We start from the raw sequence: 27,352 nt of genomic DNA, 5'->3' as shown, positions 1-27,352 counted from the left end.
TTGCAGTGGCCGAAACTTTTTGTTTTTACGGCAGTTGCAACCCAAACCATCCTTGTTCTTACTCTCGAGGTTGCGCGCGATTATGCTCAAGCCTTTTGATGCAATTTGCTTCACCAGTGCATTCTGAAAAAAATGAACGTCCTCAGGCAAACATGGCATGAACTTGCTCGTTTTTTAAGATTATTTCGACCCATGCTATTCAACAATAATGAGATCCCACTCTACTCAACAACACTGAGAATCCTTATTTCCTTCCGGGTAAGGGCCTCTTGAGTAGAACATCAGAGGTACGTTACCGTTTCCAGTCAAGGGCTGAAGGGCCATTCCGTTCCATCACAACGTGACTTCTGGCTATCATTCTGGCGACACGGGGTGGGATGGCCTGGTCGGAGGCCATTAGAAGGATATATCATACCACATTGTTCCCATCCCTGACATGGGAGGCCTTCTGACCCGCGCAGTTAGCCCCGGATCAGCACAGGAACCCTCATTGACGCAACAACATCCCTGATCACCGCAGATAGTCCAATAATTGTCACATAGACCCTAGTTCCGTGTTTTTCTGTGTTCTTCGGAGATATTGAGTTCTCCCTGATGGTAGATCGTAGCTGAAATGGGGTTCCTAATTTGTATAAACTTGGCTAACACATGTTCGTCTTAAAACGCTCAAGATCCTGTCATAACTGATTACTGATAAGAAAACTATGTAATATGGTATTAAACATGCGCGCTTCCAAGCCATAGAAATAACGGCCTCGACGCCCGGCGTTGCAGTCTCCATCCCGTGCGGCTTCGGCCTTGCGGCTATAACACTAAGCGATGGCCAATGAGCAAACGAAAAAGATGACGCATCTTAAGGGCAATGTCTGGTGAACTAGGTAAATCTGCATGCATGTTACATGTAGCGCAAAAGTAAGCCAAATGCAACCTTAATCTGAAAAGTGGAGGGGAGGGGCAGTTAATATTGCAAGCCACCCAACTTGAAGAGTGGGGGTCCATGGTCCCCCGTTCCTACACCGATGGTCTCAATGGACCGAAAGTAAAATGCACATAATAGAGCAGAATACACAATATATGGTGTATGGTTCCGTATGCACAGGATGTACACAAAATGTCTTGTAATCTTTTTCCAGTGGAATTGTATGCGAGAGGAATAATGCATGGCACTCAGGCTTGTTTAATGACCACCTGGGGACACATATCTGCGGAGAGCGTACGCTGACAATTAGGGGAGGAAGTAGTCGACACACATGCACAAATGGCACACATTATGACATACTTATACTTTTAGGTGCAGATTTCAGCAACGGCATAAGACAACGCGGCCCAAGGATATAAGAATCGCTGCGTATCGGTAAACGTTGACAGATGATAAATTCGCAAGCGCCATCGTGAAATATTGATTGTTAGCGCTGTTGTTCAGGTAAGGTACCTTCAGCAATACTTGTCTGCTGATTGATTTTGGCACTAATTTCCTGTAGCGAATAGCTTTCTGATATGTGATACAGTCCATCGAAACCTTCCGGCCTAGCCATCGATGTCTCATGCAAGCCTTATAGTGCCGTGCGTCTTACATTAGGATATAGAAGCTTGCATGCTTGATTACTTTAATACTTTTTCTTGTCAGGATCTGCACAGATTTGCAACAGTTGCGATCATTCACAGGCCTTTTGAATTGCGCGTTGTGCGTTAACTTATTCACAGGTGACCACGTGTACTACCTGGAACTGTTGATTTGTCAAAATATTTTGGAAATATTGGCATAGACACTTGGCGTAGCCACGGGTCTCCCGGTATACTGACGTACCTGTGTTTTGGCATATATTTCATAGTTGTGAGAAAAAATCGTGCGTGCGTGCGTGCGTGCGTGCGTGCGTGTGTGCGTGTGTGTGGGTGTTACGGTGCTGTTTTAAACATCAACGGTTAGCACAAGTGTAAGCGTTGTCTTTTTCTTTCAACGAATGGTAGATTTCTGGATTTGCTCTCATGCGATGAACAGAGGTAGTGTCACCGACTTCCTTCGTAGGGCGAGCATATCTAAAAAACCGAAGTTGTCCTCGGATTTTGCCCATTTTGCAGACTAACTTCCTAGATGCATGAAACTAAGCACAGCCGCTTCTCAGCCCGGCGGGATCTCACGACTTGTTAACCAGTGCCTACTATTGGACTGGTGAGACTTTAGGTAGCAGAAACGCCGCCATAGCTCAATCAGTTAGTGCGTGCTGCCCAGCCCACATGTGACGGTGTGGGTAGGTTTGAGTCCCCCTGTTATTCGCCCTCAGCGCTCCACATTTGCTATTTGCCCCATTTCCTTTTAGGGTCTCATCTGGGGAGTAGATGGTTCTTCCGAAGTCTCCTGAGCGTGAGCAATCCGAATGTGGGTATTCCACGTATAGATCTTCCGGGCATTGAGCCTTCCGAACATAGTTTTTCTCCCACTCATCTTTCCCAGCTCGGGAGACAAGCTCACCGTTGCTGCTTCGTCAACGGCGAAATTATTTCGTTGCTTTATGAGTTACTGGCTAAGGAAGTGGATGGACAGCCGTAGAAGACAACGGCCATGTTTTGACAACTTGGACGTATTTTTATGCGTTTGGACCCCCATTCAGGGCTACTAGTTCACGACTTGGTCGGTGCCACGTTTACGCACTGAAACTAGACTTTAACACAGTTCAACATTTACGCACTCCCCTATTCTGGATTTTTCTGGACGACATTGATTTACATGAATATTAATGCATGGTCCAGTTCAATGGAGACTCACATGTCCCATGCCTCGGTGCCCCCTTCAAAAGGACCAGGGCTGGAAACCCCCCGCCTCCCCCCCCCCCTCTGAAAGGAGACCCCATGCTGTTCAGGAAGTGCACTGCGAAAGCCTTTTCTCAACTTATATCTCCTGCCGCCGCCCCTGACGGATCCAATAAATTGATGTGGGGAATCCACATTGATGAAAAGTCTCCGCCAATCTGTTGATGCATCAGCTAATTGTTCTAAATGGTATCATGTGCGGTATCTTGACCACAAATGGCTATTCATTGAATCATATCCTATGATTTGTAATGTAGCGTGCTTTGTAGCATGTTGCACCTTTGACGTAGATGCCAGTGATAAATAACCATAAACAGGCTATCAACCCGATAGGAAGCATAAACTATCAATACCCATACTTTCCCCTTTCTTGCAAGGTTTATTCCTTTGGACGCTGTAGGCTAATTGTGGTGAAAACGATGATAATTGCAGCGATCACTTAGAATAGGCAGCAGTTGCAACAAGAGGCTCTAGATGCATACAGCTATGACCAAACAGGGAACACGCCCCCGGTCAGACACAAAACAAGTTCCACGTCGGCTAAGCGCAACGCTGCGACGCTTCCACAGCAGCTCCGCGCGTGTTCCAACGCCCCACTCCACGGTACTCGTCTCATACTCAACGATCACTTGCAAGTCGAGCGCGACCTCGCCGACCAACAGCATCCGACACCATCTCTGCACCGGCGTGGGAAATGAATCCGTTGCTATGCGACCCCCCGACCGCATGCTTGTAGTGTTCGCACTGGCGTCGACTGTATGCGCGCGGCCGACGCTGGGCGGAGCCACGCTGCCTACCAATAAGGGCGATTATTCACACCCTGGCGGCCGCTCCAAGAACTGTTTTGGAAGTTCTGGTTCTTGGACATTCTGTACCTTGGACAATACGTACATTGGACTTTCTGTGCTTTGAACATTCTGTACCTTGGACATTCTGTACATTGGGTATTATGAAACAGCCCCCTTCCACTCCGCGCCATTTTGGAAGTTATTTCTCATCTTGGACATTGTGTACCTTGGACATTATGAATTTTGGACATTCTGTACTTTGGACATTCTGTACTTTGGACATTCTGTACCTTTGGACACTCTGTACCCTGGACAATATGAACGCCTCCCGTTTTCTTATTACGGTTATCTGCCCATCATTGAGACTTAAAAGAAACTCACTGATTTTTGGCATCTATTGGTTGGCCTGATGTTTCGGACTAACATATTCCATTTTGTCCGTCCCGTTGGCTCAGTTGGTTAGAGCGCCTGCCTTCCGATGCACCCACCCGCGGCGGGGCGGGTTCGAGTCACTTTTGGGCGCTCGCTATTTGCCCTTGACAGGTATGGCCTGCGGCCGGTGGCAGCGGTCGCGCAAAAGGTCAGTTGACGTCAGAGGGCAGGACGGACCGTGCCGAGCATTGCGGCACGTTAAGCTTTCGCCACCAAATTCTGCCGTTGACATGGAATTGCACGATCGGATGGTAGGGGTCAGGGCTCACGCAACAAGCACTGCTTAGCGTGAGCTGTGATCCAGGAAATCCATCCATTCAAAGGGTTCGGATCAAATCTTTAATAAAATTACAAAGGTACGCACATACAACATACACGCGACAAATGTGTGATAACATGTCACAGTTAGGTATGACCAGTAAGGCATAGCGAGTAGGTACGAACAAGATCAGTTCGATCGTCAAATTGCGCAGTGTCTAAATAGAGGGTTGGTTTGCTTGTTCAGTTCCGGTGACTGTTGTAATGGCGACAGCCTCCAGAACATGAAGCTTCCTCCTCAGAAAACTCAAACAAGTGCAGAAAAAGCTTATCAGACGCACCTACGCCACGGTCTAAGACAACAGTTCATAATGTATATACATATATATAGCGAGCAGGTACGAGTAGGGTGGCTACGCACCGGGCTTATACACCCTCCAAAACACTGACCCATAAAAGACTAGACAAACTTCTCGACTTTACAAGACGTGCCGCCCGGAAACGCTGTAGAAAGGCAAGCGTTTTTCTGCGGCGCACAGCAACCATTGGAACTGCTGCGTGCGGGTGTTTTGCGGTGCCGTACGGAGCGAAAATAACGAGAAGCTGTTCTGCGATCGGGTGTAGTAAGAGGCAGGGTGATCGGCCAAGACATGGAGATAGCTTGTCATTCCACAAGTAAGTATTTTCGAGCTTGATCGTGCATAAACTGGTGATTTTGTTGTATGAGGGTCTGCGCCATGACCGTCAACCCCCGCATTTGCTGGTAATCGAGGGGTGCGGCTGAAGCCCTGAAATGGACTCACCACTCAAGAGCATTTTTAGCCTCTTTAATAATCTTTTTAGAGGTGAAAAATATTAGTAAAACAAGGAAGTCTTGGTAATGGTTCAATCCTAGCGCACAATCGACGTCCGCTTGGCAGACATCAGACAACAAATGCATGGAGATATGAGAGGACAACGGGGAATGAAACTGAAATATGCATATACGCTGTATATGAGCGGTTTGCGTAATTGGGTTGGCTAGGTGCTGGTGAGACTAGACTGGCGTTTAATCTGTTTTTCAGCCATATATTTAACATAAAGATAGCAAGGCAGCTGATTCATATTCCAAGTAGTAAAAATGGCAGGTAGTTGATCATAAGTGTTGTCAGCGCCTGTGAGTAGCCTGAGAAGGGTGACATACCCTCCCTCCCCCCCCCCCCCCTACACCACACTTTTGATTTGTGTGATAGACTGATCTTCTCAAAAAGCAAAGCAATTTTGTGATGTGTGTTCACTGACCTCTGCCTCCTTAAGAAAGTCCTGGCAGCATTCCAAAACCAATGTTGTTTATTGTACCTTAGGGCTGTCAAGTAATTTATATCATATAATAACATGAATTTTCAGAATAAGATAACTTGCATTATGTGACATGTGCAAGTGATGTACTCACATTGTGTGACATTTGCAAATACTTCATATGCCAATTACTTCTTCAAAGATTTGTGGAATCATATGTATGCTGTACTTGTGTGAAGAATATTTTTGACATTTATTGCACCTTGGTAAGATTTGTTTGGCTCTGCTGGTGATTTTTGAACATGTTTCTCTGATGCATTTCAATGTCACATTGCTCCTAAATACCTATCTATGATGGGGAAGATAGAACATGTAACATGTAAACATGCTGTCCTGAGATAATTGCTTACATCTAGCTTCCTGTAAAACTTTCCACCCTTCCTTAAAGGACCCATGCAGACCAACTGTCAGGTCCTTATCTCTGACCATTCACTTCCCTGGCCCACTGTGTAATGATGTATCTGCATTGTGATTTCCTTATCCATCAGTATCAATGTCTGTCATGTTGTCATGGCGCAGACTGATTATTCACTTGTCACTTTATGTAATATCACCCATGCAACTTTTATTTTGCTTATGCTTAAAATGGCAACCAAAATTGCAAACTGAAGGCCACCCTTTGGACTCTTTTTGTATTTGCCTGCAGCATGATGTATACTAACACATGCATTGTGGTAGTTGAAATTGCATGGTAAGTGACTGAAGGACTGTTGGCATGTCAGTAGCTGCAGATTATTGCATGTAAGATATGTTGGCTATATGCTGGCCCTGAGTGACCTTGTGCTAGGTGATAGCAACTGATGTAACTGGCTTGTCAATAAGTGAGCTATTGTGACCATTTCTGCATGATACATGGCTATGTTCTTCATAAATTTGTATTCTGGCATGACTTCACCACAGCTTTCCATGACAATGTGTCATGGTACTCTGATGCACTTGGAAATTATGGGTACACTCCCAGTTGTATTACCACACCTGAAGTTTCATACACACACATATCAAACACCAGCCCACGCCAACAGCTGGCATCTATCGCCCGCTGACTGCCTGGTACGCGTGATCCACGTGAATACAGTGGACTTGGTCCTAGCCAACATCGCCATCGCACAGAGAGCCCACGATGGCCCGAGCTGTTGCGCCATCGTGTCTACCTTGGGCAGACTGCGATCTTGGCCGCTTCTGATGACGGGATGTGAACGTGGGCTGCGTACTGACCTTGGCGTTCCATGCTTGGTCTCCGCCCGTGGCGGCCGGCAGGTCTTCTTGGCCGTGGGCAGCTCCGATCGCCAGCAGCTGGTCCACTTCCCGCAGCTTGGTGTGCACTTGTTTTAGAACATCGTCTGATGTCGAGGGCACGCGCGCTAACTGTTCTGCGTACTTCGCCATGACGAGGCGCTGGTATGAGCTGAGACGACCTGGCCGGTCACTGGTCTCCTGGGGCTCGTCTGACGTGTTCGGAAGGATGATGTCGGGCCTTGGCCTTGGGCCTTGCCATGCCTGAGCGGCCACATCGGTGACTAGGAGGCAAACCAAGTGGATGTGTTTGCACACTAGTTTCTGTCCCACCCAGTCGACGCAGTCACACCGGAACTGGTGCACACAGACGCCGCACTCCTGGCACCGCTGGTCGCGGTTCTGATCGGCGCAGCGGCGGTGTTCCAGTTCCACGGAGTGGTCCGGCGTGGCGTCGCCGCTGGCGACCTTCCAGGTAGGCAGCAAACTGGCCGGAACGGATACGGCGCTGGGTTTGCCGGAAGCCACTAGGGACGCTGCCGTGGCATGCCGTTTGGCGATCTGCTCGCCGTGCAGGCTTGGAGCTTGCCACAGCTGCCTGCGGCCCATCTTCACCATCTGGTCGGTTTCGAACTTGAGAAGAGCTGCGATGCACCTGAAATGCAGTGTAATGCTATGACGTGGCCTCATTTTCTCGGCCACCTTCTGCTGTTGTGGCTTCTGTCGATTTTTGTTCTCCATATGGTCCATCGGACAAAGCAGCCAGTGGCCTAAACCTGAGGCAAAGGACGCAAGTGTGGGCGGCTCTCATCAAAGAAACGCGGCGGAAACGTATTTGATTTGTTCAGAGCTAGCTAGCATTTATATTTCTGTTCTGATTTTCATCATAGTCATTCCTTTCTAACTAATCTAATCTCGTGTCATCTCAACTCATCACTCGTGCTCGTGTGATCAATACCTTTGAACAGCACTCTATGGTAATCCCGGTAAGTATGATCTATGACTGGACTGAATGGATGTTTCTTGGATGGCACGTGTCATGCTTTCTACCAGGTTATGTTAAGTACACATGGAAATTGGAATTATGGCAAACAATATATGTAGCTTAATGGTAGAGTTGGACATAATACACCGCTTAGAAAGGGTGCCGGGTCTTGTATGAGGGGCGTGGAATCGAATGGTAAATGTTGTATGGTAAGTGTGCGAATATTTTTTAATACAAGACGTTGCGAGCGGGTATACCAACGCACGACAACGCGCACATAGGAACGCATCACAGGAAATATGTGTACCAGCTGTTCACAAATCGACTGCAATTCCGTGACGGAAGAATATAATTGCTGGTTGATGTGCCGTAAAAAGCGGTTTCCATGTGTCCCTGGTGTTACAGAAGGGCTCTAGTAGTTTTTCTAACAACAACCTAAGGTGTTAGGGACGTGCGACGTTCTGGCGTTGCAGTGATGTTGCCGAGGGCAATGACGCCCACAGCAAGTGTCTCGCTGGCCTCCAGATATACATATAGCTATTTGGCAGACATACAAACCTGGTGAAAATCTTGGTCGTTCCCGTGCCTTAAACGGTATTATGACGAAACGGGGCGTTATTTCATAAGAACTCATATTTGACGCTCATTTGGACTGTGAGCGCCGTGTGCAGGCACTAGGGAAACTGCATCATGTTTGAAAGCTACTTACTTGTCAACTCTCTTGCTGATCCTTCCGTTGAGATATTGGTACTTCAAGACCCGGTGGAAGGCCTCCACGTGCATGTTCGTGGAGATGCCTTCTGCGCTCCGGAGTCCCAGGGCCCACTTCCGGGTGCAGCCGACCCAGGTGTTTCGGAGATATTCGCCGAAGGCCCGGGTGTTGGCGTGCGTCATCAGGCTGTCGGCCAGCTCGTGAGCAGCAGTCACCGCCTTCTCCTCCACCGGTTCGTGCATGATACCCCAGAGGGCATCATAAACTTCTTGACGAGCGACCAGGTCCTAGAGGATGCGGATTGGAAAGGACACGGGTCTCAGAGCTTGGAAGGGAAGCAGGAAAATGACGGATTTGGGCTTGCAAATTATGCCACGGGACATTTGGGCATCACGGACCAGAGTTAGTCTCGTCTTTTCCAGGCCAGACTGCTTTGCAGACACGCTGGTACCTCTGAAAGTCAACAAAGTAATGAAAAAGTGGCATCTGGCAGCACGCGTAAAACTATATCAGGTTGCTATCATCGGGCATCGCATGACCTTTCATGGACCTGACCAAGCCAATGGGACAACATGTAAGTTTGTCTTCCTTTAGCTTCAAAATTATTTGTGTTTGTCCAAAGCGGAAAACGATTTCGTGCAGTCTGAAACACCACGCAATACACCAGTCCTGAGCCAGGAATGGCCGTAGCTTTTGACATTTTAAATCAGGAATCGTGAGGTGAAACCCTGCTTTTGGGTTATACGCCGTTTGATGATAAGCAGAACCGTCGAACAGTAAAGCAGTAAGCTGGACAGTGCTGGCCAAGTCTCATGTCTGGGTTACGGTTGCTCAAGATAGCATGTAGGATGTGCTTATGAAACGCAACGTCGTCGCCAGCGACATGTTTGCCATTTAACCTAAAATCACTCCTGGGCACGAAACAACTTCGGGGCGCCTGCCCACGGCGAGCTGTGGCGAGCCGTGAGATAGGGTTCTGGTGCCGGTTGGCGCTGAAGTACGACGCTGATTTTTGTCGTATTCTTCAAGGAGCAAGACGCCTTTCCACAGTGGAGTGGCCCAGGTTATAGAAGGCCTGTAAGTGAAAGCGAAAGCAGCCAATCGCCTTTGGGAACCCTTCTAGAAGTCTACATCAATGCACTGAACCTAGAAGTGGCCGTATCCTCTAAATGTGTCTGGCAGGCAATGGCTCGCGCTATGTTACATGTCTGCGTCCATATGCACCGCACTGTTTGCAAGCCCTTTTTCTCTGGTCTCGGCGACGTCAAACAATCTAAATCAATGCATTCAGGGAAGACCATACCGGCGTTAATCTCAGATGCCCTCCCGTCAGCTACTGGCTCTGCTCCCGGTGATCCACAATACACCTTATGCTTTATAACGTCTCTAAATCGTTAAACGAATTTTAGAAGCCCCTTCACCAGCGATGTGCGGCTATTTTCAAGATACCACCTGACCTGGTTGCCTGAAGGCCACACAAATTTTAAAAACTACAAAACGGGCAGATTCCATGTTATTTGCGAGCGCGTCGTCTGATGTACTAATCTGCCCATACTTTTACGCGTTGACATGATGCTGTGATGCCGGTTGGTGAAGATCGAGATCTGATTTCAACCTGTGCTCTCAAGCTTTTGTTACAAATTGGCAATGGAAAGTTTTTCATCTTAATTGAATAGGGGTGGGGTTACTGGCCATGTCGCTTTGCTAGTCTTACCATATTTTACACACATAGCTTGAAACCAGTGCTTACGGGTGCTCGATCAGATCAGTGAACAGAGACGACCACGAGCGATCATGGGGTCACAAACCATGGTAAGCACAGCTTGAAACGTCGAGTTTTGACAATATCACAACCTTAGAATTAGAATGTTAGAATTTAAGTTTTGACAATATCACGTATAAAAACTCTGGACACATAACAACTAATGCTGTATGGCGAGCGGAAGTTAATAGTTTCTGTGCACGAAACGAGACGGACATGAAATGGGCAGATGTGATCGCTCGTAGCCTAAATATGGTAAGCATGGTCAACATCTTCCCACCAAAAATGCCACTATCTTCATCCGAGGAGGGCCGTTACCGGTACGGTACGATTTTCCGTCTGCGCAGCACACGTTGCAGAAATCATCCATTCATAAATATTGATCCAGTTCATTGATGTGTACATGCTCATTATAAATCTATGTCTAACGCCGTGGATAAAACACTAGTTATGTCCGCATACATAGCGATTGTCCAAAAGCACACCGGTCTCTGGCTAGTAGAGCATTGACAAAGGTGAGATTCGAACCCACGTGCTTAGGACAAATGCAATTCACGCAGACTGAACTGAGCACACTTATTCATGCCGTGAAGCACGTATGATTGCGCATCAACCTATGACGATTTCTTTTCTCCACATGACGGATCTCCGCAGGCTTTTTATAGTTAATCGAGAAAGGGAGCTTGCCATTTAGCACTACAGGTTACTCCGAACGAGGTCGGGCATTTCAGAGATGTCAGCGCTTTGAAGCGCCGCAACACCTCAGCTGAACGGGAAGTCCCGCTAGCCACGGTCAGCTACACTTTTGGTAACATTTTACGGCCACACGGCCATGTCGTTTCCAGAAAAATGTACGAATAGGCCATTTGAGCTACTAACAGCTATTTGGACAAACACTTAAGGAACGCTGCAGTGTCACTGTTGCTGCACCTTCCCATTCGATAAAAATGGAAAAGGTGAGGTACACCGGCCGAAAACAGGTCTCGATATCGCGACCTGGCACCGCAGCAACATATTGACTGAGGAAACACCAAGCAAAAGTTATGAAGGCAATGCTGGTCCACATAGACTGGCGGACTATCACACAATCCAACTCTGGGGTTTACAAATACTTCGTGGAGTCACGGCCGTGCCCACTGAACGAATAGCGTGCCTGAAGCATTACAGTCCAAATTTCGCGTGGCGAACAAAACGACTTACGGTTACCATCGCCAGCTTGCCCTTCCATGCTTTCAGGACGTGCCAGGCGCAGAGGATGTGTTGGGTGTCATGCTGGCAGGTGCTCGCCAGCCAGGCGTTATAAAAGGCCATGGCCTTGTCTGTCATAAGAAACCGGACGGTCGGAAACGGCAGCTCCAGCTCCTCGCAGGTGCGGACCAGGCCAGTCAGCATGGATGATATGGCAGGCTCGTCCTCTCTGCTCGAGATGAGCCAGGCCACTGGCATGCCGGCTCCCGTCTCCGTCACCACCAGTAGCGTTATGAGATGAAAATCGTGACCTGTAGAGTGGAAAAATACGCACACTGTAACTCGCCCAGTGACACATGTTTGGAGATTGCACACAGCGTGCGTACATCGTGCTGCAGTGTACCAAAATAGCTATGCACACTTGAAGAAATGACATAAAACAAAAAAGACTCAATAGCACACCGCTCCCTTACATCTAAAGACTGGTACGCTATACATTTGCGGGTTGTCCCTGACAAAGTGGATGTTTTCTGACGGATGCTGTTTACATTTTCCGTTCAACCAACAGCCTCGCGGAGGTCTGGTCTACTGCTGACACATGGTATCCATCATCGTTTACAATTAGCGTAAAGGTGAACGAAAAGCAGTTCGCGCAGCCAAGGTGTAGCGTTGCTTTCATTACACACATCCAACGAATGACGATACCATTGCTTTGTTGCATTCTGAAGCCTCGTTGCTATTTGATTTCGTCATATCTGCATATTGCGCCCCTGGTAGCCTATGGCCAGTTACGAAAGTAGTCTCAGCTATCAGATAAAGTGTATTGCATTGAGAGAAGTTGTCACCATCCAAACGTCTTCAGTTACAGGAGACATTAGTAGCATTATGCAAATTAAGGAAGTACGAAGCATTAGTGAACGAATGACGGATGCGCCATTAGCGAATGAAGGGCAAATAAATTATTACCGCTGGTGGCGTGCGTGCCATCCATGCACACAACCTTTGCACCGTGCTGTACGAACTTCGCCAGCTGAAATGACGAACAGAACGCGAACACGAAGTCTTCATCTCGGAGTGCGCCGTTGCTGTCCGCTTCACCTGGAAGTTTGAAGGCCAACAGGTGCTGCTGAAATAATAAAGAGCGAATACCACTTGATAACCACGCTTGAAGCAAATACGTATACCCACCAGCAGCTTACCCAGCGCGACGCAGGACGACCCAAATCACAGCGGACGTCAGTGATGTCATCATGCAAACGATACTAAAATACAAGGGAGTAAAAGTGCAGCTGATAATCCATATGAAGGAGTTTTCAAAGCAATGGGCTGCTCCCCTGCCAGGAGTGTTTTTGGGGGCTTCGAGGCGACCTAACGTTCGCTTTAACATTTACAGGTGATATTCCGGTAAAATTGACTGAACTTGGCGATTTCCATTCAGAGAGTAATGGAGTTTAAACTGGCACACGTTCATAGCGACTGCGATGGAAGGATTTCGAAAACGTTGGTATGTTGATTGCGCATTTGTCAAAACATGGGGCGAAACAAGCCTGTGTTCGGTGCATATTGATTTAACACCGTGCGTGAACAGTGTTGATATTGCTGAGTAACACCGTGCGTGGAACAGTGTTGATATTGCTGAGCGACTTGCAGACAACACAAAGTTGGCTTTACGGTTCTGCTCCTCCTACTGCCGACTTATCAATCATTACGAACGCCTCAACTTTGGTGCACCGACGGTTTGCATTCAATTGCGCATAGCCAGCTTCACAAGCCCACCCACACCTCACATGGGAACACAGCTGCGAATGTTCGTGCCCTGCGCAGTGGAAATGAGCTGATAATATGTAGGCGCCACGCCTAGTCGGATCTTGATCTGGTTTTGATCGAAACATTGTCATGTCCATAGCCATGACCCCGAAGCTCCAGAACCCATGACCCTAACTCCGCGGGCCCGGGCCTAATGAAATTCAAATGTCCGCTGTCGACATGCCAGCTACGTGCAATGACGTGAATCTTCGCCAATTTGCCAACCTGATCCGATGATCGTATCTCCTCCGCGAACATCTGCACGCTGATGACTTCGTTGCGGTTCTTCACTGCACTGCCATCCGCTGCCGTGATACCGACAGACCGACACATGTTGTGGAGGTCGCGCCGCTGGAGCCAATATGGACAACTGGAACTGGTGCCTGCTGCCGCTTCAGCCCCGAACGCCTCACGGACATCCTTCATGATGCGAGACATTGACACCCCAGTCAGCAGCTTTTCTGGAAGCGAAGACGACGGCGTTAATATTTGTCTTTATACGCCATTTGGGTCAGTGCTTTGGCAGTACTTCGACTTGCATGCGTGAATGACTTCAGCTGACGAGCTGACACTGTACTGGGCACCTAACCCCAATGACAGTGTGAGAAATCTTACATGCTTATATTCTAACAGCTACAATTTGCATGGGTTGTTCTCACACAACACTGAAGTCATGGCGAGCAATCCCACGCCCTTATATCAGCACACCATTTCTCAACACTCACCCTTAATGGCAGCTTTGTGGAGGCTGGGGATCCTGACGTGTGGGATGTTGCTAATACCCATGCTGTGGCCATAATGGAATGGGTGCACCGTCACCAGCACCGTGCCGTCCTCTCGGGTAGTCGCCATGACATCCGACGTGCAGCGGCAGCCCAGCTTGCACGTGCCCTGCGACTTGAGCCGCCTCTTCCCGGTCCCCGCCGGTGCGTACACGCCGGACCGGGAGCACAAGTAGCGGGCGGTTGTACCGCTCCGGGGTCGGCTGGAAGCGACGTTGTACACCGCTCCGGTGTCAGCCTCATACTGGTCCTTCCAGGCTTGAAACTCTGAAAAATCACGGTTGCGCCAGTACGCCTTTTGAGAAATGAAAATGGGTGGCCTTCGGACAGACATTATGTTGACTTTCGGACAGATATAACGCTCATGTTCAGACACAGGTTATGTTTACCTTCGGACAGACATTACGTTGGTTTTTGGACAAACACTACCATTTCAGTCATTTAGTCTCTGGAACCAAATGGTGTGACATTTGAATGCTAGATAGGAGGAAGCGCTGCAACGATAACGTGAGGCAGGAACATGACATATGAGAGCAAGATGCCTCTCACTTCGTGATATACCGCACAGGAGCGACAGGCCGACGAACATCGATATGTGAAGCAAAATGCATATGATGGAGAAACGATCTGGATTAAGCGCTATGAAAATGTGGTCATCAAATGCGATATTTGTATGTGAATTCGCCAGGGCAGTGCATGTCAAACAGTAATTGGTCCAGCACGCAAGCATGCGCGACATGACCTATGCATCAGATGCGTTCGGCTGTTAAAGCTTGCACCAAATGCCACAAAACGTTGCTGATCTGCATTTTTCTGTTGCCCACGTACCATCCAGAGAGCTGAACTCTTCCTTCAGCGAGTGGTTGGCTGCATCAATCATATGCCGTTTGGCAAGATGTTCTCTGAGACTGCCCACCGACCAGAACGTTTCCGTGCATGGTTTGCCGTCCACCACCTCCTTGCAAATCTGCACAAAGAACACTTGGGTTATGCGTTACGCAAGTGTTGCTGCCCTTGCGTATCCGCAGAAGACAGCGCGTGGTATATACAAATCGATCGTGCGCCTGTGTGTCTCACGGGTTTGCTGACTTGCATATCGTTACATATGACGAGACTGTTAGCCGGACGCGTAAAGCTAACCTATAATAGCTGGACTTTAACAGCAAGATCCAGAACGATCCAATGACAGCGTCTGCACAACACAGCATTGCTTCCAACACACTGCATTTTACTAATTCCCTTACAAATATAATAGTTAACAAACCACAATGTCAACTATGCCATATTAGGCAGAGTCCGGAAAATAAAGGCACGAATGCACTCGTTCTGTAAATTATTAAATGACATAACACGCCTTGATGATATCAAAGAACTCATCTCCAAAAGAAACAAAATGCAAAGCACCTCGCATGCCCAACAGGCTTAAGCATTACCTGCTTGTCACGAGAATGGTCACGATGCTGCTTGGAGCGATGTGCTCGCAGGGCCAGCTTCGTACCCTCATGCCCGCATTCATCGCACCGCAGCTTCTGCAATAATGGAAACTACGTGTTGGCAAATATAAAGACATAGGCGTCATGATCAACACTTTGGTAGATATATCGCTGGTTTGCAGGTAAACGGCGAGATCAACAAATTCCATCCCATGATAAATTGTGACATTATTTACTTTAAAAAAGGTCACGCGAATGTTTGATTTGCAATGTGGAGAAACGTTTCAGATGTGGGCCCCAGTGGGCTATGAGGAATAACTTGGAGCGCCCGACGTGGAAACTGTACCCTTCCAGGAGATGGCATGTTTTGAATAGGCAAGATGAACCAAAACTTGGTGGCAAGGTCATTCCAAAATTTCTTTTTTCAATTTTAATACCTTTTTTAAACAGCAGGGATGGCTTTGACATAGGAGTTTCTGTTGAGCATAACTTTTAAGGAGGACCATAAACCAAACATTCTTGTCGAGCAATGCCAATGCCACGGGTCGTCTTGGCCAAGAAACTTCAATTTGATATGCAGTGTCACGACCTGACCAGTGTCACGACCGCCTCGTGACAGCCTCTTTAAGGACCAGCTGCCTATGAACCATCTGAAATGAGCCAAATAATCGAGCGCAGTGCCAGGGAAGCAAACCCAGTCTTCTAGTTTGGTGGTCAGGAGTGAACGCCCCATACATACTGAGGCTTCTATTGTGAACCAGTTTTCAGAAATTCACAGCTGGTCACACACTCAGCCACAAGGCCATACTGGTTTCTTTCCAGCCTATGAATGATGTATCTCCAGGCGACGCTGAGAACACTGAATGATCTTAAAATGGTACAGACACCCACACCACACAGCTGGTTTCATATCTTTATCCAACCTTCGAACCTGCCCCAAAGGGGGGGGGGGGAGATTATAGCTTAGACTCTAGAGCCAGTGACAAGGTACACCCATTAATCCACGAGACGAAATATTCGCAATACAATGGAAAAGGACTTGGAGATACAGTTGCCCACATGCTCCTCCATCAGCATGTGTTTGTCTTGTCACTGCGACACCCAGCACCCGGCTGTGCGGATCTTGACCAGGTCTCAACTGCTATGAAAGGGACTGTATTTGACTTTTGACTTGAAAAATTGTGATGCTATTTTAAATTTACAAGACACCCATGCATAATCACACATTGCATCAAATCATCCAGAAAATCTCACAGTGGAAACTAAATAGACAAAGGTGCTTCTCACTGATGAAACCTGTGTAGCATTGCAGTGAAGACAGGTCTTGCTTTCAAACAGATAGCTGTAAAAACATCATTGCACATTGATATCAGTTTGATTGATGCACTTAGCCTGCCACATGAATGCCCACTTACACAAAATGCACGAGACCAAATGTACCAAACAGCTGTAAGATTACCTGTTCATCACGAGAGTACTCCGGATGTTTTCTTACACGATGAACACCTACCGCCAATGCGCTGCCTCGGAAATCACAGTACTGACACTGAAGTTTCTGAAATACAGGGAAATGTGTGGCAGCATATGTGAACATTTGCTGCCATTGTCATATCAATCACAGGCACCGTGAAAACTTCTGAAATGCAATGTCGATTAACTGTCTCTTGCACAAACTCCAAAAAAATTGAGAAGTGTCATGAACAGCACAATTTCACTACATTCATAACTGGCCTAGATGAAACAGACAGATAACCAGGTGAACTCCATGTTGCCTTACCCTGGTGCATTTTCCTCTTAAGTCTGTTTCCATGATCATGGGGCTGCTTCTCACAGCTATGCTATTCCCATTACTTAATCCTTGCTCGAAACCTGCTCAAGTTCTTTACATACCCCTGGCTCATATCATATACTGCCTTAAACTGTATTGAAAACCTGTTGCTTCCAATTGTACCCATTCTCCAACTATGGACAGGCTGATCAAAAGGATTTGATGGGTTGGTTACACCCATGGATAATCATATGGAATGGGCTCGATTCCATCACATATTTGAAAAAAATTGCCTTTCTTGTTGTTTTATGAATAAGACGAAAGTCAATCTACACCACATATTTTGTATTGTCTTGACAAGGAAGAACTGAAATCAGGACCATATATGCGAGTTGGCCCTCAGCACTCAACTCCTACACTTACAGGTTGAAAGCAGGCATAGTGTTTTCTAAATAACATGATACAGCTCCATCATTCGCTTTTCTCCTTGGGCTAATCTACTACAAAACAAACTGGCAGCTGTTCATGGAGCATATCTCTGCACTTGTCTTGGAATATCAATACCACTGACCTGGCAAACTTGGGCAGGTAATGTCTCAGAGCCTCATCCGGGGAACTTATCATTTGCAAGCCTACACCTTGATTCTTACCAGATCAAGCAACATTTTCATGCTTCCAAAACACACTACGCACTCACTCATGTAATTCAACACACAGCTAAATGAGGATTTTTAAAAGTCTCTATGGTAACCTTATGCAAAAACTAGGTATACCTTTGGCTTGGCATGCTGCTCCTTTTCATGGCAGGTTAAGCTCTCCTGTGAGCAAAACCAGATTTGGCACCTTGCACATGTGTGCACCTGGAATGGCACATTCTGGTTAAACATATTATTTACTGAACAATCACTCATGGACCCAAAAGGCTTTCTTAAGCTAGGGAAAGAATTGCACTTTGTAGTATTTTTGGCAGTCCAAGCCTGTAGGATTACTATTAAATATTCAGATAGTTGACAGCCCTGCTCCAGGCTTAAAAAATACAGCTTATTGTACAAGCATAACAGCAAAATCCTCAAAACCATTTCAGTACATGTGCATGATAAATCTGAGTCACAAGTTTGGCACACAGTTGTCAATATTTCGGGTGCATACAGAACCAATTTTTCAAGAACCCATGTTTCTGGATAATCTACTCACAAAGATTCAACACTATTTGTCCTGACCCAAGCTAGAGCTTAGCTCAGTGCTCTGAGTTCTGCCACTGACATTGTACAAGCACCCGAATCAGTGGATGGATTGGACTGATCTGGCTCTCCCCCTTCCACCCACCCTGCTTCCTGGCCTCTACTGCTGTTGCAGTAATATCATCAATCCAACAGTTTCAGTATATGCATGCCATAAATTCTTCTCATCCTAAGTTTGACTCACAGTTAGAACCACTTTCAAGTTGCAGTGAGCTGATGCTTCAAGTCATTATGATGCTGCAATGGTAATTTCACACAACACTGAAAAAAATTCACAAGAAATGACACAAAGTTCAGTGAAATTTATCTGCCCTGAGTTATGCAGGCTCAACCTCATGGTCCAGCATGCCAATGTGGTTTAAACATTTGGTGCAGTGGATAGACTGGCCAACAAAAATTTTGCCTCAGGGCATATTGGATAAAAACTGGCTGGCAACTCTCCGGCATGGTAATTCATAAGTTTTGTGTTTCAAAGCATCACCTGTTTCCTAAGTATACACGGTGTAAGAAGTCCCCAAGCTCATTTAGCATCCTCACAACTCAGCTGGCATGTACTCACATATTCGGAAAGAGACTTCGCGACGTTTTTGTCCATCGCGGACGTAAAATCATCTTCCGAATCACACATTGTCAAAGCTCCTGAATTTGACCTGTCCCATCCGCAGCTCAGGACGCTTTACTCGCTGATCTTAGGCCGACGCACCGGTAATCTCAGGACAACAGCACAGGTAATATAACCAACGAAGGACTTGAAGCAACGAGGCGCGAAATCGCTGCCAAGCGGACGTCGATTGTGCGCTAGGATTAAACCATAACCAAGACTTCCTTGTTATAATAATATTTTTCACCTTTACAAAGATGCTAAAAATGCTCTTGAGTGGTGAGTCCATTTCAGGGCAGGTGGAGGTAGAAAGTTATCTCCTTTTTTTTGCTCTGATACGCTGTGCGCCTTCCTGCTATCATCTAGGCATTTAATCACAACTGAATCCAGTTGCATCCACCTGTAGGATAATAAATATGCATGTTGGCAAGTAGGAAGATGGAATGAGCAAAATCTAAGAACCAGAAGGAAAATGGACAGGGTGTACTTTCCTACCTCATGTTTCAAAAGAGCATTGTACATCAATCGTTGTTGTTAAGGCAGAACAGATCATAATTAATCGTAAAGCAGGTCATCTATACTCTTACCTTGGGACTTAACTAATTACGATACCGAATATCCGACCGCTGCAAACACACAGCAGCCGCGACACCAGCGCCATTACCGCGCGCGGTCACAACATTACTGCGCATCAAGCAGCATCAAGAACCATGAAAATGTATCGGGCCAGGATAACAAGAATCCATGAGGTTAGGTTAGGTCAGGTTAGGTTAGGTTAGGTTAGGTTAGTTTAGGTTAGTTTAGGTTAGTTTAGGTTTAGGTTGGGTTGGGTTGGGTTGGGTTGGGTTGGGTTCAGTTGGGTAGGTTAGGTTAGGTTAGGTTAGGTCAGGTTAGGTTAGGTTAGGTTAGGTTAGGTTAGGTTAGGTTAGGTTAGGTTAGGTCAGGTCAGGTCAGGTCAGGCCAGGCCTGGTTTGGTTTGGTTTGGTTTGGTTTGGTTGGTTTGGTTTGGTTTGGTTTGGTTTGGTTTGGTTGGTTTGGTTTGGTTTGGTTTGATTTGGTTTGGTTTGGTTTGGTTTGGTTTGGTTTGGTTTGGTTTGGTTTGGTTTGGTTAGGTTAGGTTAGGTTAGGTTAGGTTAGGTTAGGTTAGGTTAGGTTAGGTTAGGTTAGGTTAGGTTAGGTTAGGTTAGGTTAGGTTAGGTTAGGTTAGGTTAGGTTAGGTTAGGTTAGGTTAGGTTAGGTTAGGTTAGGTTCTGGACTATTCTGGACTGTGCGTTTCATGAACATACTTAAACGCGATAAGAAACGATTTTCATTGCACTATTTTTATTACCTTGGTCCCGTATAGTTCTTGGTAAGCAGAAATATTGTAATTACGTAACGGCAACGCAGAAACGGCGCTGGGAGTCCAGGCCGCGCGGTGCGTGCGGCGCTCGGAAGCCCGCCATCGTAGGTATTGAAATTTGAAGGTAGTAGCATGATTCTACCTGTTTTGAGATTATTTACGATATGTTCCGCCTTAAACACGACGAATGGTGTAGAGTGATTTTTTTAACATTAGGTAGGAAAGTACACCTACACCCTGATGGGGTGCTAGTACGGCATTGATATTGCATTTGCTTCCTTTGAATTGGAAATAGCACATAAGCATGCTATTTGGATGGTTAATAGAGTTCATGAGACAAGACTGAGCTGGTCAAGACAAGATGTTAACTAGATAGTGAAAACCACTCCTTGTATGATTATAGGATGATGACAGGGTCAAACAAATGTCTTGAAACATCTGAATGTTGTAGCTCTTTGTACTCCAAGAAATCCTTGTAATGGTTAAAACTGTACCAAATGCAACATTTTGTAATCCAGTTCAAGCTCAGCTAACAAGTGAACTTGTGTATATTTCATAGAACCCAGAATTTAGGCTTTGATTTAAATCCTCACAGTAAAAAATTGTGTACAAAACAACTAAAAAATTGTTATTGCTGGCTCGGGCCTTGCACACTGCTCGCAGCACCACAGATTTAGTGGATTGACTGATTGACAGGTATGTGGCAAAATGTTTTTATTGTCATCATATTGTATATAGAGCTAAATGAAGGTGGTAGAGGTGTTCATAAAAGTCCTGTGGATCTGCTGACAACAAAATTGTATGACTTTCATACTAGATTCTGTTGATTGAGACTGTGGCTGGGAAGTGGGAGGCCCACACTGGTGATACCCAAATTTCAATTTTCCAGACACTGTCTAAGTGCGCAAATTCACATGGAAGTTGTTATCAAGTTGCCTCGCTGTTGTTTGAAGGGCATAAACAATGAAATCCCAGCTTGCAGCCCACTTACAACCACCAGTTTTTTTTTAGCACAAAGACACAACCAGACATAACCCCATCTAAGGGACATGTTCTGCATCATGGAATATGAGTGGCACCTAACTACCACTCCAGCTCATAAGACATCTGCAAATTGTGACGGTGCCATGGTGACAGTTGTGACAACAACAAATGTGGCAAATTGTGGTATGGTGACAATTGTGATGCATGATATGCATTTGTTAAATAATGCAGGGCAGCGTTCAGATCATTAAGGTGACATGGTCATGATGTGGATCACAGCTCTGCTGGGTGTAATGCTTGCGAAATGTGAACTAGATGGAATCAGACTGGGGCGAAAAATGCTGTGGAAGGTGTGTGAGGTGCATTTTGAAGATGCATTTTTGTTTCTGTTCCAGGTACTCTCATCATGACCTGAAGCTGCTGAGGAAGTGGATCACTGCCACAAGACGTCAGGGAGAAAAGCAAAGGGCATGGAAGCCCTCTCAGAGTGCACTTCCGTGCAGTGACCACTTCATGGAGGCTGATTTTGAGCCATGGTGAACGCAGAATGCTGCGTGAGGAAAGCATCCCATCATGGTTCATGTTTCCCGAGCAGACAAAGCCAGTGGCACGCAAAAATCCCCAAAAGCGTGTCGGCCCATGCAGAACTCCACCCAAGCCAAAGCATGTCAGGCGCCTGCTTCTCAGGCAGCCACACCAGCCCGCTCCAGAGGAGACACAGGTGCGGCCTGCCCCAGAGGAGGTGCTGCTGCAGCCTGCTCCAGAGGAGGCACTGGTACAGCCTGTCTCAAAGCTGCAACAGCTTCAGCCTGCACCAGAGCAGCAACTGCTACAGCACACCCCAGTGAAGCTCCAACATCACCCAGGCGGCCCAGAGCATAGCTATAGCGCAAGTGCAACAACTCGACACATTTCCAGTCCACTGCAAAAGATGGCTGCAAAGGTTCGAAAATTGCGCTACGAGCAGAAGAAGCTACGACAGAAGCTGCAGAGGCGCGACAGGCGGCTCAAGTGCCTCAAAAGTACTCTGGACGCCCTCAAAGAAAGCCGGATCGTCGATGCCGAGCTTCTCGAGGTGATCCGATCTCGATTTGAAAACCCCATGGTGTCAGTGCTTTTCACCAACGAATTTGTCAATGGTGGCAGGAAGAAGCGAAGTGGCCAGAGGTATTCAAAAGAAATCAGGAAGCTCTTCCTCACCTTCCACTACTATTCCCCGAGAGCATATAGGTTCCTCTCAAAGAACTTTTCTCTGCCGGATGCAACATCGCTACGAGAGTGGGCGAGAAGTGTCAGCTGTTAGGTGGGCGTACTCCACGAGGTGCGACAGACGCTGTGCTGTGAAGTGACAACCAAGAAAATTGACCCCAACTGCTGCTTGATGGTTGATGAGATGGCGATCCGGAAGGCGGAGGTATACTCGCAACCCAAAGACAAGTTCGTTGGTCATGTTGATCTGGGTGCAGGGGACGTGGAGGACACGAGACATGCAACAAATGCCCTAGTGTTCACGGCCGTTGGTTTCAAAGGTGTGTGGCGCCATCCTGTCGCCTACTTTCTTACAGACCACATTTCAAGTGAGACTCAGACAGAACTGGCCAAGACTGTCCTGTGTACTTTAAGCGATGCAGGACTGAAGGTGCGAGCGTTCGTGGCCGATGGACTCCATGCCAACCTGTCCATGTTCAGCCACTTGGGCGTTCAGAACCTGCAGCCAAAACAACTTCAGCTTCCCATTGTTCCTAGCTACTTCCTGCATCCTGCAACCAACCAGAAGGTGTATGTTCTTCCGGATGTTGTGCACATGCTGAAACTGTTGCGAAACGTCCTTGGTGAATACAAGAGTCTTCAACTGGATGGTGAAGAGGTATCCAGGAAGTATATTCAGGTAAGAGTATGCCAAATTTAGTAATAATAGTAATAATAAATGATTTAGTAGTAATTCAGTCCCAGCAAAACCAAGTATAATGCTAAAAGACTACTTTTTACTTAAGTATCGCTCTGTTTTTCTGCGTACATCTATCCCATCATCTATGTAGTTCACGTCTGGATGCATGGGTAGAGACTTAGAGACTTAACTTAATCTGAGAGCGCGGCGATACTCTTATACTAATGGCTGAACCTGTTCAGCTCGTTTTCAGTATTCTGCAGCCAAGGTAAAATAACGATTGTGGATACCTTCACAGGCGCTGTGCGGCCTGCAGCACAGCGAGGGTATCCGGGCAGCCAACAAGCTCTCGCCTGCACATCCAGTTCAAAAAGAACAAAATGAAAGTTAAGCTTGCTGCCCAGCTGTTCAGCAGCTCGGTGGGCAAAGCTCTGCTGTATCTAGAAGAGTTGAGCCACCATTTCATCGGAGCGCGGGCAACGGCGCGCTTCATCCTGCTTGTTGATCAGGCATTCGACTACCTCAACAGCAGCAACCCCTACGGGAAGGGCTTCAAGACTCATGTAGCTGCCAACAGCTTGATGTGAGTTAAATTAATTAGCATTAAGAACAACCTGATAAATCGAAAGTGTGTGTTTTCTTTCTCCTAAGGAAATATATTAGGATTGCCAAAAACCAGCTATCACATACACAGCATCAACAATCATGCTAGCGGAATGTTCTTTGAAAATGGCGTTGGCATATAGCGTGATGTGCTCTTGTGTTTGATCGCCCGTTATCCCCGTAGGCAGATCAAGCGATAGGAGCAAAATGTCCCAAAGTGAAATGTAGGGCAAAAGTGTGCCCTATCTCCCTGCAGCTGGCCACTTATGTCTTATGCTCCCCCACCCCCACCCTATCCCCCCTCCTTCCAATCACCAGGCTAAACTGGCCATTCAGGTATGTATGGGCGATCCCCACCCCGGTCGCCGATCAAGAAGGCGTGAACTTTCCGCTCCCCCGCAAACAAAATGTAACGACTGGGCGGCCTCTGGTTATCAGCAATTCATTTTGAACATCATGTTGTGAGGGCGGTTTGTGGCCGAGCAATTGCCTCAGTAAAGGCTATGGATGTTGCTGTTATTCCTTTTTGAGTGTGCTGACTGATAATCATTTCCGCTAGGCGCCGACGTGAGTTTCTGGCCGACTTCAGTTCCGTGCTGTTCCGGCTGCAGACAGCATCAGGCGAACCGGTACTGCAGACGCGACGCTTCACCCCTGTCCTGGGTCTCTGTCTCGCGACGCAGACCGTCATGGACGTCGGTGAGACTAAAGGAGGAGGAGGGGTTCGTCTATGTACTGCTGGAGGAGGGGTTCGTCTATGTATTGCCATACAAGATGTCCCAAGACCACCTAGAGCTACTGTTCAGCCGGATCCGACGTATGGGCGGCTTCAACAACAACCCAAACGTGGCCCAACTGCAACATGCCATGCGCAGACTCATACTGCACAACTTCATATCGCCATCTGCCACCGGGAGCTGCACGTCACGGGATGACGGTGACGACGGCCTGCTCCAGATCCGTCGTCCAAAACGGCAGCGGCCGACGCTCAGCGAGAGAAACCCCATGCCGGCGGTCGTGCAGCATCTCCTCACGCCAGAGGACACCGGCTCGGGGTTCGTTGACAACTGTGTTGGCTACATCTCCGGCTATGTGTGCCGCAAGCTGGTGGAAACGGGCGCGATCGGGTGTGGTGAGTGCATTGGTGCACTTCTGTGCAGCGAGGACGACCCTCCATCGCATGAAGTGATGGGTCTCGTAAAAGTGCGGGACAACGGCGGGCTGCTCATCCCGTCAGCATCGACGTACGCGATCGTCACGACAACTGAACGGCATTTGACCGCTTTGCATAGGTGTGGTAAGATGGACCTAGCGAAAGTGTCACTGAGTATCCAGTGCAGTGTCATGGCGCAGTTAATGACTGAACGCAGCCACGAACTGTTCCCTGGTGTGGAAGATCACATGTTCGAGCCGCGAGCGGATGAGTGCCATGCTGTGGTAATGGTAAAGCAGATCGTGGCCAGGTATCTGCGTGTCCGCCTCCATGCCTATGGACAAAATGCTACAGTGAGTGGAATGTTCCGTACCCATGTGAGGCACAACCTGTACAAGCAGGTGCTCTTTGCACACCAGTAGTCAAATCCATCAGTAAATACCTGTGCTGGTGACCGCAAGTAGATTTACTTCTTACGTAGTTTTGGGGCTGTAAGGTGCGTGGACATGCAAGTCCTGTGCATTAGCATTGGTAGAAGTACGGTGTACGTACTCCGAACAGCATAATATACCATGCGTAGCTTTGGGGCTATAATGTGTGTCGACGTGTAAGTCCTGTGCACTAACGTTGTCAATAGTACGGTGTACATATTCTGAATAGCATGATATATTATGCGCATATCTCGGTGCCTACACAGCTCGCAGGAGTACCGAACCGACGGTGCTGGACGTAGCTTATATTCTTGCAACGTACCAAATCGAGACGTGAGCTCTGGTCTTATCTGAGTGTGAATGGGGACAGACATATTCTCTGACGCAGGTGAACAGCATACATGCAGTGCATAAAAAGGGATAACCATAGCCTGAACTCCAGCAACCCATCGGGGCAGTTACTTCGCCCATAAAAAAGACGTAAGAATGTCCTCCGTCTCCCAACAGGCTGGTGCAAAAGATGACATTGTCGTCAGTCAAAGTGCCGCCTGCGAAAAGATTCGTGCTTTCCAACGATTTTGGGTCGTCGATCCGACCTGGGAGAACCCAACTGTCGAATACATTTAAAGCTGGATACAGTTGGCTAACATTCATGACAATTATCTTGCTCGGCTTTGCTTCTGACTATCTCAAGCCGAAACCACAAGCCAGGAGAGGGTGGTACGACTGGCCCGGTCCCTCTGCCCGCTGGAATGTTGCAAAGGACCACACCCGGATGAGGGTTAAGAACAACTTTCCAGCGTTATCGTTATGGCATCTTTTCTGTCTTAGAAGGACCATCTGTTTTCTTCTGAGACCAGATATTACCCTGCCTCCCCGCCCCCCCCCCCCCCCCCACTTTTGCTACGACGCAAAATTGCAAGATCAGTATGCCTAGATCGATCTGTCAAGCCGCTACCCATGCCCTTGGAGCAGCCCTTGCTGTGCCGTATTGCGTAAAATTGATGTCTTAAACAGCCCCAGAATTTTCAAGGCCCTCGCTCCCATCATTTCCCAATAACACGCCTCCGAAAGTCGGCCGTCCGCCATAGGATCATTGCTCTTGCCGCTCTCCGCGTGGTGGCGCTAGTGTCGCAAGACGGGAACAGCCCGCCGGTCGCCACGCCAATGGGAGTAGGCTGTCTAGACTTGTATAGGTCAATGCTCCCAAATGGGTGGTGGCTACGCGCCGGGCTTATACACCCTCCAAAAATATTTCAGATGGTTGTGCGTGTCAAGTATACGCGGATTGCCAGTCTTACAGGGAAGCAAGTGCAAATATGCAGAATTCCGTGCGAAAAGTCGGCTCTATGCGTGATAGGCATCAAACCATTACGAAATCTATTAACTCACTCTGAACAAGTCCTTAGCTAATCACAAATTTCCGACCGCCGGGCCCGCATCTCAAGTGGATAGATGGTTAGCATGCTGGTCTCGCACGCGGGTTCGAATCTCGACGATGGCTGATGTTAAGTGGGTGACTTCACGGTCTATCGGTGTGGCGTGATGATGGCGGCTTGCTTCAATTCTAAACGGCGTGAATTCTAATTCCGGCTTTTCATACCAAACAGCAGCGTAGTTTCTAACGCCAGAGGGAGGACTAAAGATAAAGAGGACTCCGTCCCTCCAGGGGAGGGAGTCCACGCCCTACAGGGGTATTGAGGATCCCGTAAAGGTTGACCGTAAATCTAAATAAGGCCAGCAACTTGTGTAAACATTAATTGAAAATGTGTAATGTGTAAACGTGTGTAATGTAATGTGTAAAATGTGTAAACAT

General features: G+C 47.4%; 1 protein-coding gene and 1 long non-coding RNA gene across 7 annotated transcripts; one reads left to right on the top strand and one right to left on the bottom strand.

Annotated features, from left to right (window-relative positions):
* The first annotated feature begins 4,836 nt into the window (after positions 1 to 4,836).
* On the top strand, positions 4,837 to 26,170 carry LOC119091903 (uncharacterized). 5 transcript variants are annotated; one of them, XR_005093456.1, is made up of 4 exons: positions 4,837 to 4,961; positions 21,857 to 23,349; positions 23,648 to 23,932; positions 24,512 to 26,170. It is a non-coding gene; the product is annotated as an uncharacterized LOC119091903 (long non-coding RNA). The 5 variants fall into 5 exon arrangements; XR_005093459.1 differs by lacking the exon at positions 4,837 to 4,961 and adding an exon at positions 20,542 to 20,581; XR_005093457.1 differs by lacking the exon at positions 4,837 to 4,961 and adding an exon at positions 20,558 to 20,585.
* Positions 6,309 to 19,788, bottom strand: LOC119091902 (uncharacterized). Of its 2 annotated transcripts, none has more exons than XM_037214817.1 (11): positions 19,723 to 19,788; positions 18,067 to 18,153; positions 16,985 to 17,080; positions 15,526 to 15,621; positions 14,921 to 15,059; positions 14,036 to 14,359; positions 13,536 to 13,771; positions 12,471 to 12,630; positions 11,517 to 11,815; positions 8,552 to 9,007; positions 6,309 to 7,512 (listed from the first exon to the last, which is right to left on the bottom strand). In XM_037214817.1, exons 5-10 carry the CDS (start codon positions 14,970 to 14,972, stop codon positions 8,945 to 8,947), a joined length of 1,134 nt encoding a protein of 377 aa, XP_037070712.1. In that variant the 5' UTR covers positions 14,973 to 15,059; positions 15,526 to 15,621; positions 16,985 to 17,080; positions 18,067 to 18,153; positions 19,723 to 19,788; the 3' UTR covers positions 6,309 to 7,512; positions 8,552 to 8,944. The 2 variants fall into 2 exon arrangements, with proteins under 2 accessions (XP_037070712.1, XP_037070711.1); XM_037214816.1 differs by lacking the exon at positions 19,723 to 19,788 and adding an exon at positions 19,094 to 19,258 and having other exon boundaries at positions 6,310 to 7,512.
* Positions 26,171 to 27,352: the final 1,182 nt, after the last annotated feature.

Source organism: Pollicipes pollicipes, unplaced genomic scaffold (genome assembly GCF_011947565.3).
Source record: "Pollicipes pollicipes isolate AB1234 unplaced genomic scaffold, Ppol_2.1 Scaffold_3447;HRSCAF=4054_pilon_pilon_pilon, whole genome shotgun sequence".
NCBI lineage: Eukaryota > Metazoa > Arthropoda > Thecostraca > Pollicipedomorpha > Pollicipedidae > Pollicipes > Pollicipes pollicipes.
The sequence above is the reverse complement of the archived record's forward strand: the minus strand, read 5'-3'. Positions and strand labels throughout refer to the sequence as shown.